At 37.1% G+C, this 17,531-nt stretch overlaps 1 protein-coding gene across 1 annotated transcript in view; it reads right to left on the reverse strand.

Annotated features, from left to right (window-relative positions):
• The window catches only part of LOC128661514 (sodium-dependent neutral amino acid transporter B(0)AT3-like), a 125,778-nt gene that overhangs the window by 10,842 nt on the left and 97,405 nt on the right, over positions 1–17,531 (reverse strand). The window contains exons 6-10 of the mRNA XM_053715764.1: positions 13,427–13,539; positions 9,790–9,918; positions 7,798–7,954; positions 4,709–4,913; positions 3,431–3,590 (exon numbers count right to left, since the gene is read on the reverse strand). Coding sequence (XP_053571739.1) covers positions 3,431–3,590; positions 4,709–4,913; positions 7,798–7,954; positions 9,790–9,918; positions 13,427–13,539 — 764 coding nt within the window. The remainder of the gene's footprint in view (positions 1–3,430; positions 3,591–4,708; positions 4,914–7,797; positions 7,955–9,789; positions 9,919–13,426; positions 13,540–17,531) is intronic.

A 17,531-nucleotide genomic window follows, 5' to 3' on the forward strand; every position in this document is an offset into this window, starting at 1 on the left:
TTACCTGTAAAATAAAAACTAACCTAAGTTACAATTACACCTAACACTACACTATACTTTAATAAATTATTCCTATTTAAAAATAAATACTTACCTGTAAAATAAACCCTAAGATAGCTACAATGTAATTAATAATTACATTGTAGCTATTTTAGGATTTATATTTATTTTACAGGTAACTTTGTATTTAGCTAGTTAGAATAGTTATTAAATAGTTATTAACTATTTAATAACTACCTAGCTAAAAGAAATACAAAATGACCTGTAAAATAAATCCTAACCTAAGTTACAATTAAACCTAACACTACACTATCATTAAATTAATTAAATTAATTACCTACAAATAACTACAATTAAATTCAATTAAATAAACTAACTAAAGTACAAAAAATAAAAAAATGCTAAGTTCCAAAAAATAAAAAAAATAAGTTACAAACATTTTAAAAATATTACAACAATTTTAAGCTACTTACACCTAATCTAAGCCCCCTAATAAAATAACAAAGCCCCCCAAAATAAAAAAATTCCCTACCCTATTCTACATTAAAAAGTTACCATCTCTTTTACCTTACCAGCCCTTAAAAGGGCCTTTTGCGGGGCATGCCCCAAAGAAAACAGCTCTTTTGCCTGTAAAATAAAAATACAACCCCCCCAACATTAAAACCCACCACCCACATACCCCTAATCTAACCCAAACCCCCCTTAAATAAACCTAACACTACCCCCCTGAAGATCATCCTACCTTGAGCCGTCTTCAGCCAGCCGACCACCTATGGAACCGAAGAGGAGATCCGGAGCGGCAGAAGTCATCATCCAGGCGGCGCTGAAGAAGTCTTCCATCCGATTGAAGTCATCATCCAGGCGGCGCTGAAGAGGTCTTCCATCCGATTGAAGTCTTCATCCAAGCGGCGTCTTCAATCTTCATCCATCCGGAGCGGAGCGGATCCATCTTCAGACGAGCCGACGTGGAGCCATCCTCTTCTTCCCGACGACTAACGACAAATGAAGGTTCCTTTAAGGGACATCATCCAAGATGGCGTCCCTTCAATTCCGATTGGCAGATAGGATTCTATCAGCCAATCGGAATTAAGGTAGGAAAAATCTGATTGGCTGATTGAATCAGCCAATCAGATTGAAGTTCAATCCGATTGGCTGATCCAATCAGCCAATCAGATTGAGCTCACATTCTGTTGGCTGTTCCGATCAGCCAATAGAATGCAAGCTCGATCTGATTGGCTGATTGGATCAGCCAATCGGATTGAACTTCAATCTGATTGGCTGATTCAATCAGCCAATCAGATTTTTCCTACCTTAATTCCGATTGGCTGATAGAATCCTATCAGCCAATCGGAATTGAAGGGACGCCATCTTGGATGACGTCACTTAAAGGAACCTTCATTCGTCGTTAGTCGTCGGGAAGAAGAGGATGGCTCCGCGTCGGCTCGTCTGAAGATGGCTCCGCTCCGGATGGATGAAGATTGAAGACGCCGCTTGGATGAAGACTTCAAATGGATGGAAGACATCTTCAGCGCCGTCTGGATTATGACTTCAATCGGATGGAAGACTTCTTCAGCGCCGCCTGGATGATGACTTCTGACGCTCCGGATCTCCTCTTCGGTTCCATCGGTGGTCGGCTGGCTGAAGACGGCTCAAGGTAGGATGATCTTCAGGGGGGTAGTGTTAGGTTTATTTAAGGGGGTTTGGGTTAGATTAGGGGTATGTGGGTGGTGGGTTTTAATGTTGGGGGGGTTGTATTTTTATTTTACAGGCAAAAGAGCTGTTTTCTTTGGGGCATGTCCCGCAAAAGGCCCTTTTAAGGGCTGGTAAGGTAAAAGAGCTGGTAACTTTTTAATGTAGAATAGGGTAGGGAATTTTTTTATTTTGGGGGGCTTTGTTATTTTATTAGGGGGCTTAGATTAGGTGTAAGTATCTTAAAATTGTTGTAATATTTTTGAAATGTTTGTAACTTATTTTTTTTATTTTTTGTAACTTAGCTTTTTTTATTTTTTGTACTTTAGTTAGTTTATTTAATTGAATTTAATTGTAGTTATTTGTAGGTAATTTATTTAATTAATTTAATGATAGTATAGTGTTGGGTTTAATTGTAACTTAGGTTAGGATTTATTTTACAGGTAATTTTGTATTTCTTTTAGCTAGGTAGTTATTAAATAGTTAATAACTATTTAATAACTATTCTAACTAGCTTAAATAAATACAAAGTTACCTGTAAAATAAATATAAATCCTAAAATAGCTACAATGTAATTATTAATTACATTGTAGCTATCTTAGGGTTTATTTTACAGGTAAGTATTTATTTTTAAATAGGAATAATTTATTAAAGTATAGTGTAGTGTAATTGTAACTTAGGTTAGTTTTTATTTTACAGGTAAATTTCTCTTTATTTTAACTAGGTAAGCTATTAAATAGTTAATAACTATTTAATAGCTATTGTACCTAGTTAAAATAAATTGAAATTTGCCTGTAAAATAAAAATAAATCCTAAGATAGCTACAATATAATTATTATTATTGGCGACGGCGTAGGGGGGCAGGATTTGGGTTAATAACTTTATTATAGTGGCGGTGGTGTTGGTGGGGGGCAGGATAGGGGTTAATAGGTATAATGTAGGTGGCGGCGGGGTCCGGGAGCGGCGGTTTAGGGGTTAATACATATATTATAGTTGCGGCGGAGACCGGGAGCGGCGGTTTAGGGGTTAACATATTTATTATAGCTTGTGGTAGGCTTCGGGAGCGGTGGTTTAGGGGTTAATACATATATTATAGTTGCGGCTGGGACCGGGAGCGGCGGTTTAGGGGTTAACATATTTATTATAGCTTGCGGTGGGCTCTGGGTGTGGCGGTTTAGGGGGTAATAACTCGGGGTACATGTTAGGGTGTTAGGTGCAGACGTTTCCCATAGGAATCAATGGGATGTCTGGCAGCAGCGAACATGAACTTTCGCTATGGTCAGACTCCCATTGATTCCTATGGGATCCGCCGCCTCCAGGGCGGCGGTTTGAAAACCAGGTATGCTGGGCCAGAAAAGTGCCGAGCGTACCTGCTAGTTTTTGATAACTAGCAAAAGTAGTCAGATTGTGCCGAACTTGTGTTCGGAACATCTGTAGTGACGTAAGAATCGAGCTGTGTCGGACTGAGTCCGGCAGATCGAAGCTTACGTCACTATATTCTACTTTTGCCGGTGTCTAGGGCTTGATTACTAAGGCGAATCAGCCTCGCCACAAATACGCTGCGGAATTCCAGCGTATTTGAAGTTGACAGCTTGATAACTAGGGGCCAGAGTATCTATTTTTAATTACAGAAGCAGCACTTTCCGGGAAAAAAAAATGACCAAAATATTATTCCCCATAAAAATAAAGCATGATCACTATTAAATGTAAAAAAAAAAGTGTAATATAATTTAATATTTACCTTTCAATACCATATACGTATGAAACACTGACAGCTTCAAAAAACACCACAATTAGAAGGGTTAAGGACCCTGTAAAGCTGTCAAATATCTGAAGCCAATAATTTCCAGAAGCCATAGTAAAAATAAGAGAAAAAACAAAGGATATCACAATAATTATTCCTGCATGGAAAGAAAATAAGAGTTAAAACTCAAATCTAACTGAATAGACAAGATAAAATAAAGTCTTCAATAAGTGAAAATTTGCTGATATCCATTAACATAGATCTTAATCAAATTTAATAGGACATTAAGCTAACAATTGATAATAGGAGTAAATTAGAAAGTTGGTTAACATTGCATGCTCTATCTAAATCATGAAAGAAAATGTTTGGGTTTCATATCCCTTTAAGAGCAAAATGATCTCTTTAAAGCACAGGGGAAAAAAAAGTTAAAAAAATACTACAATGTTTAAATTTTCTTTTAGATGCAACAGAGAAAAAGTCCCTTTAAATAATAAAAAAAAAGGCAACACCCACAATGTGAAATAAGTATATACATTTTTGTTAATAAAAAAAATAAATAAATTGTATAAATACGTTCACAGTGTACAGGGGGCTTAGACTTGGGGGATTGGGACTGCCTAATTTAGAATCCTATTATTATGCCACACGTGTGTAGAGAATCTTGGACTAGCACATATCTTGCTAAAATGATGCAGGAGACACTGAGAAGTTTCTGTAAGGATGTATGTTGTTTATAAATTGCCTTGGCAACTTGAAATAGTTTACTAGTTTGCAGATACTTTGAACTTGTGAACATTTTTGTTAAAGGGACACTGAACCCAATTTTTTTCTTTCATGATTCAGAAAGAGCATGGAATTTTAAGCAACTTTCTAATTTACTTCTATAATCAATTTTTCTTTGTTCTCTTGCTATCTTTATTTTAAAAGCAGGAATGCAAATCTTAGCAACCAGCCCGTTTTAGGTTCAGCACCTTGGATAGTGCTTGCTTATTGGAGGCTTATATTTACCCACCAATAAACAAGCATAACCCAGGTTCTCAACCAAAAATGGTCCGGCTCCTATGCATCACATTCCTGCTTTTTAAATAAAGATAGCAAGAGAACGAAGAAAAATTGATCATAGGTGTTAATTAGAAAGTTGCTTAAAATTGCATGCTCTATCTGAATCATGAAAGAAAAAAAATTGGGTTTAGTGTCCCTTTAATACAACATAATATTAGGATTTTTTTCAGAATAAATTAAACAAGTACATTGTAGTAACCATATTCAGTTTACCTGAAATAAACTCCACAGGAACACTTTTAGGAAATATATGAAGATCTAACAAAGGTGTGAGTACTCCTTCAATATTGCCAAACATAGAAGAAAGACCAAGGGAGAAGAGCATTATGAAGAACAGAATAGCCCAGACTTGTGACCCTGGCATCTGGATGATTGCTTCAGTGAATACTATAAACGCTAGTCCAGTACCGGAGGCACTCTGTAAGCAATAAACATAGGCAAATTCACTGACTATTTTAATATCACTTAATCAAGTTAAACAGGTATTAATATATTTTACATTTTTTTGGATACATTTTTATAACACAAATATACATTTCAGGAGACTTTTGGAAAATAAATATGGTGAGCTGGCATCTATGAATCATGTGATGTATAAACATTTTGTTAGTAGATTGTGATAGGTTTTAATAGATTCATACATAGTACTAAAGAAGCTTTTATATTGATAGGTATCTTTTTCATATGTAGGGATCTTCTCTTTAGAGGAAAGAAGAAGCCTGTGAAGCCTTAACAAGTTTATAAAATGCAAAACCTTATTTTATGAATAAAGGTAAAGGTAAAGTCAAGGCACTCACTTGTATTAGAGCCTTCTTAGCATGTGAAACATTTTTCAAATAATTTAATTTTGTTTTAGAGATTAAGATATTTTAATTGACAGAACCTTGCAATGATGTGCTGGGAGACACAAAAGAACTGGATGCTAACTATTGACATAGAATATACACCAGGTGTTCTTAAAGTGATGGTAAATCCTAGCATTTGTGAAATGCTAGGATTGACCATTGGAACAAATAAAGGGCACTTTCAGTCATGAAGTATAAAATACTTCATGCTAAAAGCTCCTTTATTTGTCAGCAGCATTCGCCGCACTAAGCTTCTAAGGCAGCCCACTGCAGAATGTTATTTGGCTGAGAGGTGACGGTTCCACTTCTTAGCCAATAGCCTTGCGGGAAATCCGGCTTGGCACCTTGGTCCATGGAACACCTTATCATATTTCTGGTGGTCTGTGTACTTGGATGGAAAAAATACATCATCCTTTTGACTAACCTCCAACTGAAATGTAGCATTCTCTTCAACCATGGGAGTTGACAACAAACCTCAGTAGTAGTACCTTTGTCACCAATAGAAGTCACAGATTTTTTCATATCACATTACAATTGTTGCAGATATCTCAGCACATCAATTATGCTCATAATTAAACTTGCAGTTAGATTGCATGATGCTTACTGACTAGAGATGATGTTGCTGGATAACTATTGGACAGCTATCAGACGCTAAAAGTAAAGTTGCACCTTCTCTCATTGGTGACCGAGACATCTACTTTGCTTTCTAATATTGTACAATTGTGCGTTGATGAATACATGGAAGGAAGTGAGTTATTTTCATAGTTTGTTATAGTTTTCCAAAACTGGACAGTTGAAATGAGAACTATTAAAGGGACATAAAAGTGCAAACAATATGTTATAGCATTTTATTATTGTATGTTTGCTTGTATATAACAATGTGTTTAACCCCTAAATGGGATTAAACACATAGATTAAGTCAGCTCCAGAGCAGCAACGCACTACTGGGAGTTAAAGGGACAGAATACACGTTGTAATGAGAATTTCTGTTGTGTTGCTATAGAATAACATAGCAGCAAAGTTTAAACATTAAAAAAATAGCATCCTTTTTACTGCAAATACTTTTCAACAGCTTAGCTAAATTACATGAACAAAGGCAAAATACATATTAAAAGTATATTGCAAAAGTTGTTTTATTACACTTAACTAAAACAATTATCTTTGGTGCAGTATTTTGTAACACTGGACCCATATACTTTACCAGGCTGCACTCGGTGGCACAAAAAAGGTTAGGAACCATTGGTCTGCATAATGACCATAAGACCCACATGATGCTAGTTGGTTATATTTTAAACATGGTACCATCTAGACTTTGTTTAATAAGCAGCCTAAGAACAACAAGGATATTCTAAGTGAATACATTTTTGAAGTTGGTAGGCACCGTATAATTAATACAATGCAAGTCTAATATACAATATAGAGAGCTTTCTAAATTGTTTCCAACCACCTAGATATTATTTCAATAATTTGTCCAACTACCCATTACTAGTACACAAAATTAAGACTTTTTTTACCCAGTTAAAAAAAACCCACAATTTACATGTGATTCTATAAAAGCTGTTCATTAATATATTGAGGTTATGCCAGCTATAATCAGGGCTTGAAAAATATCACTATCGTTTTCTAGTACAGGGAAAACGTTACTAGCCAGGGGAGAAAAAGTTACTAGCCCACTTTATATTAAATAAAGGGGGAATTACATTCTTATTTATGCGCTGCAATTTCTCACTAAGTTGGGACTGGTGAACTAGTGGAATCTTTTATCCCCGGTAATCCTTTATTATAAAAGGCCCGGTATGTTTGTCCTATGCAGTCATGCGCAGTCTGCAGTGCGAGACAAACATACCTGGCCTTAAGGATCAGTGACCGCTGACTGGGCTGCACACGAGACAATGTGCAATACGACCAGCTCAGGGAGGGTTAGAAGAGAGGCGTGTGGGTGGCACCTCGCTGGAGGGGGGGCGGGAGCGGGTGGGGCCGCTACGCTACAGAAATAAAAATGTTGACATACCAGCTCCGGGAGGGTTAGGAGGGAGGCGGTGGGCGGCACCTCGCTGGAGCGGGTTGAACCACTATGCTACAGATATTGTTTGTTTTTTTTACAAAGATCGCGATGCCCAGTGCCGGGAGGGTTAGGAGGGAGATGGATGGGACCGCTATGCTACAGAGAAAAAAAAATGTTGACAGCGGCAGGGAGGAGGGATGAGGGGATCCGAGTAAATGGGGGGATCAGAGGGTAGGGAGGGGGGAAGGGAGTTGGGTAGCTACAAACATACCTGGCCTTACACATTTTGACCCGTGTATACACAGGCTTTAAGACTAGTAATAAATAAAGTTCCATAGCATGAAATGAAAAATAATGTCACTGGGCATAAAATATCTCACCTTTTAATTATTGTCCATTGGTTTCAATTATTAAAAACAACTAATAGAAATGTATCGTTATGAAACTTTTACCTGATCAAGAAAATCTTGCAGCTTACATTCTTTCAGCTGTAGGTTATCTATTCTTTTTGAAAAGGTGTTATTGAGGTTTTCAAACCAATATTTGTAATTATCTCTTGTAACACTATCCTCCATTAGATCAAATTCGTTCATTAAAGAAGCAATGTTCCTAAAGAAAAAGAGAGTTTCCGTTTTTAAGGTGCAGTACGTGATACAAATGCCCATAAAGAAAATGCAAACAACTAGAATTATACATATTGTTAAAAAAGTAATGCAACACATATTTTTTTCATGATTCAAATAGAGTGCACAATTTACAAAAAAACAAAAACATTCTCAGTTTACATCTACAATAAAATCTACTTTGTTCTTATTGTAACCTTTGCTGAAATCAGGTAGATGGGCTCAGGAGCTTGCATGTGTCTAGATCACTATCTGGTAGCAGTTATTTTACATTTTTGAGCACTAGGGGGTAGCAGTGATTAAACAATGTATAACAACGTTAAAAGTATTGTTGCAAAACTGCTGCCATATCGTGCATGGCCATGCACCTACCTAGGTATGCTCTTCAACAATGGATAAAAAAACAAAGTACATTTGATAATAGAAGTAAAGTGCAAAGTTTTTTTTTAATGCATGCGCTATCTGAATCATGAAAAAAAAAAAAAGATTTCATGTGCCTTTAAAGGGACGGTCTAATGAAAAAATGACATGCTCTAATTCAAGTCAACATTAGTGATGCTAGCTAATTACAATATATATATATATATATATATATATATATATATATATATATATACTTGCATATCTTACCCAGAAACCTTTGCTGCATTGGAAACAATGTAATTCAGAGGTTCTCTCTCTCTCTCTTTTCTCTCTCTTCTCTCTCTCTTCTCTCTCTCTGTCTCTCTCTCGTAAATAAAGTATTTTCTCATCATATTGCAGCCCCAAAAATGTATTTGTTGGGCTGACTCCTAGTTTTTTAAATCATATTTGTTAAGCCCTGCCTTATATCTAAGCATAAGCACTCACTTTAGTCATTATTTTGATGCAGATTAGCTACCATGTTTGAAAGTGTGTGCAGATCATGCAAACGTCAAGCAACCTTGTCTGCTTCACATATTGCTAATCTTATTATTTTATTATGCTTAAAGGGACACTCAGGTAAAATTAAATTTTCATGATTCAGATACAGCATGTCATTTTAAACAACTTTCCAATTTACTTCCATTCAAAAAAATGTGCACAGTTTTTTATATTTACAATTTTTGTGTCACCAGATCCTACTGAGCATGTGCAAGAATTCACAGACTATACATATATGCATTTGTGATTGGCTAATCGCTATCACATGGTACAATGGGAGTGGAAATATACATAACTTTAAAATTTGTTATAAAAAAATCTACTACTCACTCATTTGAAGTTCAGACAATGGGGCATATTTATCAAGCTCTGAATGGAGCTTGATGCCCCGTGTTTCTGGCGAGCCTGCAGGCTCTCCAGAAACAGCAGTTATGAAGCAGCGGTCACAAAGACCGCTGCTCCATAACCTGTCCGCCTGCTCTGAGCAGGTGGACAGACATCGCCGGAAATCAACCCGATCGAGTACGATCGGGTTGATTGACACCCCCTGCTGGCGGCCTATTGGCCGCGAGTCTGCAGGGGGTGGCGTTGCACCAGCAGCTCTTGTGAGCTGCTTGTGCAATGCTGAAAGTGCTATTGCATTGTCTTGTTATCTTGCATTTGTTGATTATGCAAATCTAATTTGTTGACTGGTCTTTTAAGATTAGTTTTTTGCCCTTCCCCACCCCCCCACAAAATTAGTTCCGCTTATTCCAAGCTCACTGGTGGTTTCCTGCTAATGAATTAGAGCATGTTATTTTTGTATTAGGAGGCTCTTTTAGGTAATAATAAAAAAATAAATGTAATGCATGCTAACTCACATCAGGGCATTATGACAGTTATTTATGGGAGCCGATTTATACAAACAAATTATCTTACCTATCTAGGCAGTGCCAATATGCGTTTGTAGCTTTAAATCCCAAGATACAAAAAATTGGGATGGAAGCATAAATGGATGTCATGCTGTTTATGATAGCTATTGTCACAGCATCCTTTCCACAGTCATTCCTACAATTGAAAGAAAAAAACACATTATTCATAGCTATGCTTCTTTTTTCTATTTTTATTGTGCACATCAATTAAAAATGTAAAAAAGGTAAAGAAAATTACATTGCACTATACATTTATTAATAATTATGCCTGCTTTGGTCTAAATTGTTTCTGAAAAATATTGCCTGTTCTATTTCCTTTGGAGAAGATCGAGTGCATCCATCTATGGTAAAATGTAAATGACCCTGCAACATTGACATCTTACATCATAGTACAAGCTCCTTTACCAGTCTTTCTGATTGGCCACAGCAAAGAAGGCCAAGAACACAAATTCAGATTGGCTTTGCATTTACAAGGGGTATAACTCAGAACTGCTCTAAAATTGCAAAAACGTCTAAATTGTGCTAAAATTATTTTAAATGTTTATTTTGCTTTCATCTCTTTTAAAATGTAGTGCTTAAAGTGATAGTAAATCCTAGCATTTGTGAAATGCTAGGATTTACCATTGGAACAAATAAAGGGGACTTTCAGTCATGAAGTATATTTGCTAAGAGGTGGAAACATCACCTCACAGCAAACTAGCGTTCTGCCGTGGGCTTCCTGAGCAGCTCAGTGCAGCGAACGCTTCAAACAAATAAATTAACTTGCAGCATGAAGTCCTCTTTATTTGTTCCACTGGTAAACCCTTGTGTTTCACAATTGCTAGGATTTACCATCACTTTAATTGCTTATATATACAATGCATATAACAAATTACTTTAATGTTGCTTTAATTTTAGGAATCAAAATTAAAAAATACAAGTATGTAATTTCTTAATACATTTGTATAACTAAATATGTTGTTAAACTACCCCACTCTCTTGTGTCAATGCTTTTTATTATTTGGTTGCATTTTGTTGATGCATTTAATTTTGATAAATTCTGATGCTGTTTTAGAGGAATCTCAGCAACTAGTGCCCCCGAGCAAAAATTAGGGAAAGGCCCCCACCTTTCCCTCTACGCCCCACCCACCTCCTATACCCCTCCATTGACCCATCATTTTCTTGCCTCACTCTCACCAGGGACAGGGCCCCCAACATCAAGGGTCACGGACCCCATACTCCAGGGCCCCCACAGACCCTACCTATGCTAATTGCTAAGCGCTTGATCTTATCTCAGTGCATTTTGACAGCTTTTCACAGCTAGGCAACACTAGTTCATGTGTGCCATACAGAAAACATTGTGCTCACTCCAGTTGAGTCACCACTGCCTGACTAAAATGCAGGTCAAAAGAACTGAAATAAGGGGGCAGTCTGTAGAGGTTTAGATGCAAGGTAATCATAGAGGTAAAAAGTATATAAATATAACTGTGTGTGTGTATGCAAAACTGGGGAATGGGTAATAAAGGGATTATCTATCTTTTTTATGTAATAAACATTCTGGAACAGACTGTCCCTTTAAATTAACTTCACACTATCCACATAGCATTCTCAAACAGTACATGTACGTTTAAATGCATGCTTTATTCTGCAATATTCCTATTCTACTGGATACTGATGTATGAAAGGGCATAAATACAGGGGTCTCATAGGCCTCAACTGAGCCTGGGCCCACACCTCTTGAGGGCCCATGTGGGGCTTACAATCAGTAGTGACATCACTCCTCCTGCATCATGTCTGGCCCCTCGGTGTATCCCTGAAAATCAAGCTTTATTTTTAAGGAAATTGTATAGTTTTGCATTTATAATATGTGGCATATTATTGAAGAAACAGCAATGCAATACTGGTAGCTAGCTGAACACATTTGTAAGCCAATACAAATGGGCATACAAGTTTGGCCACCAATCAGAAGATAGCTCCAAGCCCTTGAGCCTATCTAGATATGCTTTTCAACAAAGGATACAAAGATTATTCATTTCGCGAATCACACATAAAAATATTATATAATGTTTATATTACGCCTAGTAAAAGGTCGACCTGGTCAGGGAATATCTATTCCTGTACCCAATGTAATCAAGAGAAGGCGGATATACTGCATTGTCTATGGTCATGCCCCAAGATTTTTCAATTTTGGAGCAAAATAATTTATTGGCTTAACTGGATACTTAATATAAGAATAAGCATAGGATCCCAAGATATTGTTTTCCTGTTAAGATATGTAACTGGAGGCAAGGAATATAAACTTGTTAACACCTTAATAATACTTGCTCGTAACTTGATACTTAAAACGTGGAAAGCGACGTATGCCCCAAAATTTCCAGAATTTAAGAAAGCAGTTATTATGCAAATCACAATTGAACAATATAGCATACAGAATCTAAATGTGGATCAGGTCCAGATGTTCTTTCTAAAATGGGAGAGAGTTATTAAATCCCTCCCGAATAATATTCAAATCCAATTGGTTAAACCACTTAGTACCTCTATCTTTGTCATTCAAAACATTCTTACAGGTCATTTCCCTAGATGTTGGATAAATTATTCTACTGATATTACTGGGTAGAGGGGGGGTGAGGGAGGGGGAGTGGTCAGGACTGGAGCTACTATCTCTGGTTCTTCCTTTTTTTTTTTTCTCCTCTTCTTTCTTTTTTTTTTTTTTTTTCTCTTTCTTTTGAGTTTTCAACTTTTCAATTCTATTTGCAGGATATGGTGAATGGATGATATGTATAGTATTAGTATATTATAATCCAGTAAAGTATTATAATCTAAAAATACAGATGATATGTATAGCTTCCAGGCAGGAACAGATAGGAATAACTTATGTTGAATCATATTAAATTGCTTTTTTTCTCTATTTTAGTATTTGAAGACTGATAAGAAATGTGATTTTTGATGTTTTTGCCAGGATGCAATTGTTATGTCTAAGTTGATTTTCCACTGCTATGAAATGTTAATGAGGGATTGATATGTTAGCTACACAGGCACTTGTTTATTTCTGTCAAATAATCCCTAAACCAAACTTGTAATAATTCTTTACTTGTTTGTATGTACGATTTGATGTATCTTTCTGTTTGAAAAATAAAAAATATATTTAAAAAAAAAAAAAAAAGATTATTTATTTTGCAGAGGAGGCAGTGGGATTTTCAACCAGGAGGTTGAAATCATCAAGAATGAGGGTGCTTTAGGAAAGGAAATAAGGTAGCCAGGCAGGAAAGTGATCTAGAAATTGAGTTAAGGAGCCAGGGGGGCGGTATATGACTGCAACACGTATAGAGAGAGAGAAAAAGCGAATCATGAGGGTATAGAATGAGGAAAATGTGAGGGAAGAGATCGACTGTATTTGTTGAAAGGTGCAACGAGAGGAAAGTAAAATACTTACACCACCTCCTTGTCTATTATCAGACCTAGGAGTGTGGCTGAAGTGAAGATTCCCATGTGACAGTGCAGCAGTGGATGCTGTGTCTGAAGGAGAGTGCCAGGTTTCTGTGAGAGCCAGAAGGTTGAGGGAGCGGGAGATAAAGAGGCCATTGCTAGAAGTGAGCTTGTTGCAAACAGACATATCACTGTAGAACTATAGTAGACACAAATAACCTGGAAATCTTCATTCTTACTTTTCTGGGTTATAACTTGAAAATGCTATTAGTCCTCCAAAACCTAATGAAAGAGAAAAGAAGATCTGTGTAGCAGCATCCAGCCATACACGTGGTTGCATCAAAACTGCCATCTGCAATGAAAATTAATAAACCATTTTAACAAATACTAATTGTTTTTTTGTTTTTTTTAAATGACATTCTCACACCTATTACAATTCAATGTATTATTTAATCATATTATGCTATTAAACTAGGTCCAGTAAGAATAAAGAGGCATTTTCCAAGAATTATATCACAATTTGTGAATCTAAGCAACTAATCAAAAACAAATGAGGTAAAAAAAATGGTCATAAAAGTGTCACAGACAAAAGATGAAAACATATTTCTTATTTCTATTAGAAGAAATATGTATTTGAGATAAAAAAAAAAAAACAACAAACCATAATTTCCAACGGTTTCTAAAAAAAAAAAAAATCATATAAAAACATTTTAGCAAACCATAATTTGTAGAAAAAATATATTTGCCATGGGTAAAATATTATAAAATATATTTGTATTTATATTATAATAAAACATAATTTATGTAAGAACTTACCTGATAAATTCATTTCTTTCATATTAGTAAGAGTCCATGAGCTAGTGACGTATGGGATATACATTCCTACCAGGAGGGGCAAAGTTTCCCAAACCTCAAAATGCCTATAAATACACCCCTCACCACACCCACAATTCGGTTTAACAAATAGCCAAGAAGTGGGGTGATAAGAAAGGAGCGAAAGCATCAAAATAAGGAATTGGAATAATTGTGCTTTATACAAAAAAATCATAACCACCACAAAAAAGGGTGGGCCTCATGGACTCTTGCTAATATGAAAGAAATGAATTTATCAGGTAAGTTCTTACATAAATTATGTTTTCTTTCATGTAATTAGCAAGAGTCCATGAGCTAGTGACGTATGGGATAATAAATACCCAAGATGTGGAACTTCCACGCAAGAGTCACTAGAGATGGAGGGATAAAATAAAGACAGCCAATTCCGCTGAAAAATAATAATAATCCACAACCCAAACAAAAGTTTTAATCTTAATAATGAAAAAAACTGAAATAAGCAGAAGAATCAAACTGAAACAGCTGCCTGAAGTACTTTTCTACCAAAAACTGCTTCAGAAGAAGAAAACACATCAAAATGGTAGAATTTAGTAAAAGTATGCAAAGAAGACCAAGTTGCTGCTTTGCAAATCTGATCAACCGAAGCTTCATTCCTAAACGCCCAGGAAGTAGAAACTGACCTAGTAGAATGAGCCGTAATTCTTTGAGGCAGGGATTTACCCGACTCTACATAAGCATGATGAATCAAAGACTTTAACCAAGACGCCAAAGAAATGGCGGAGGCCTTCTGACCTTTTCTGGACGCAGAAAAGATAACAAATAGACTAGAAGTCTTTCTAAAATCTTTAGTAGCTTCAACATAATATTTCAAAGCTCTTACTACATCCAAAGAATGTAAAGATCTCTCCTTTGAATTCTTAGGATTAGGACACAATGAAGGAACCACAATTTCTCTACTAATGTTGTTAGAATTCACAACCTTAGGTAAAAATTTAAATGAAGTCCGCAACACTGCCTTATCCTGATGAAAAATCAGAAAAGGAGATTCACAAGAAAGAGCAGATAATTCAGAAACTCTTCTAGCAGAAGAGATGGCCAAAAGGAACAGAACTTTCCAAGAAAGTAATTTAATGTCCAGAGAATGCATAGGTTCAAACGGAGGAGCTTGTAAAGCCCTCAGAACCAAATTAAGACTCCAAGGAGGAGAGATTGACTTAATGACAGGTTTGATACGAACCAAAGCCTGTACAAAACAATGAATATCAGGAAGATTAGCAATCTTTCTGTGAAAAAGAACAGAAAGAGCAGAGATTTGTCCTTTCAAAGAACTTGCAGACAAACCTTTATCCAAACCATCCTGAAGAAACTGTAAAATTCTAGGAATTCTGAAAGAATGCCAGGAGAATTTATGAGAAGAACACCAAGAAACCTCTATGACTAAGAATCAAGCGTTCAATTTCCATACCTTCAAATTTAATGATTTGAGATCCTGATGGAAAAAAGGGCCTTGAGATAGAAGGTCTGGTCTCAACGGAAGAGTCCAAGGTTGGCAACTGGCCATACGAATGAGATCCGCATACCAAAACCTGTGAGGCCATGCTGGAGCCACCAGCAGCACAAACGAACGTTCCATTAGAATTTTGGAAATCACCTTTGGAAGAAGAACTAGAGGCGGAAAGATATAGGCAGGATGATAATTCCAAGGAAGCGACAACGCGTCCACTGCCTCCGCCTGAGGGTCCCTGGATCTGGACAGATACCTGGGAATTTTCTTGTTTAGATGAGAGGCCATCAGATCTATTTCTGGAAGTCCCCAGATTTGAACAATCTGAAGAAATACCTCTGGGTGAAGGGACCATTCGCCCGGATGTAACGTCTGGCGACTGAGATAATCCGCTTCCCAATTGTCTACACCTGGGATGTGAACCACAGAGATTAGACAGGAGCTGGATTCCGCCCATACAAGTATCCGAGATACTTCTTTCATAGCCTGAGGACTGTGAGTCCCACCTTGATGATTGACATATGCCACGGTTGTGACATTGTCTGTCTGAAAACAAATAAACGATTCTCTCTTCAGCAGAGGCCAAAACTGAAGAGCTCTGAAAATCGCACGGAGTTCCAAAATGTTGATTGGTAATCTCGCCTCCTGAGATTCCCAAACCCCCTGCGCTGTCAGAGATCCCCATACAGCTCCCCAACCTGACAGACTTGCATCTGTTGAGATCACAGTCCAGGTTGGACGAACAAAAGAAGCCCCTTGGACTAAACGATGGTGATCTATCCACCACGTCAGAGAGTGTCGTACATTGGGATTTAAGGATATTAATTGTGATATCTTTGCATAATCCCTGCACCACTGGTTCAGCATACAAAGCTGTAGAGGTCGCATGTGAAAACGAGCAAAAGGGATCGCGTCCGATGCAGCAGTCATGAGACCTAGAATTTCTATGCACAAAGCTACCGAAGGGAATGATTGAAACTGAAGGTTTCGACAGGCTGAAACCAATTTCAGACGTCTCTTTTCTGTTAGAGACAAAGTCATGGACACTGAATCTATTTGAAAACCCAAAAAGGTTACCTTTGTCTGAGGAATCAACAAACTCTTTGGTAAATTGATCCTCCAACCATGTTTTTGAAGAAACAACACAAGTTGATTCGTGTGAGATTCTGCAGAATGTAAAGACTGAGCAAGTACCAAGATATCATCCAAATAAGGAAATACCGCAATACCCTGCTCTCTGATTACAAAGAGAAGGGCACCGAGAACCTTTGAAAAGATCCTTGGAGCTGTTGCTAGGCCAAACGGAAGGGCCACAAACTGGTAATGCTTGTCTAGAAAAGAGAATCTCAGAAACTGAAAGTGATCTGGATGAATCGGAATATGAAGATATGCATCCTGTAAATCTATTGTGGACATATAATGCCCTTGCTGAACAAAAGGCAGAATAGTCCTTATAGTTACCATTTTGAATGTTGGTATTCTTAAATAACGATTCAATATCTTTAGATCCAGAACTGGTCTTAAGGAATTCTCCTTCTTTGGTACAATGAATAGATTTGAGTAAAACCCCAGACCCTGTTCCAGAACTGGAACTGGCACAATTACTCCAGCCAACTCTAGATCTGAAACACATTTCAGAAATGCCTGAGCCTTCACTGGGTTTATTGGAATGTGAGAGAGAAAAAATCTCCTCGCAGGCGGCCTTACCTTGAAACCTATTCTGTACCCTTGTGAAACAATGTTCTGAATCCAAAGACTGTGAATCGAATTGATCCAAATGTCCTTGAAAAATCGTAACCTGCCCCCTACCAGCTGTGCTGGAATGAGGGCTGCACCTTCATGTGGACTTGGGAGCTGGTTTTGACTTTCTAAAAGGCTTGGTTTTATTCCAGATTGGAGAAGGTTTCCAGACAGAAACCGTTCCTTTAGGGGAAGGGTCAGGCTTCTGTTCCTTATTCTGACGAAAGGAACGAAAACAATTAGCAGCCCTATATTTACCTTTAGATTTT

The sequence above is a fragment of the Bombina bombina genome, chromosome 5, assembly GCF_027579735.1.
Source record: "Bombina bombina isolate aBomBom1 chromosome 5, aBomBom1.pri, whole genome shotgun sequence".
NCBI classification, from domain to species: domain Eukaryota; kingdom Metazoa; phylum Chordata; class Amphibia; order Anura; family Bombinatoridae; genus Bombina; species Bombina bombina.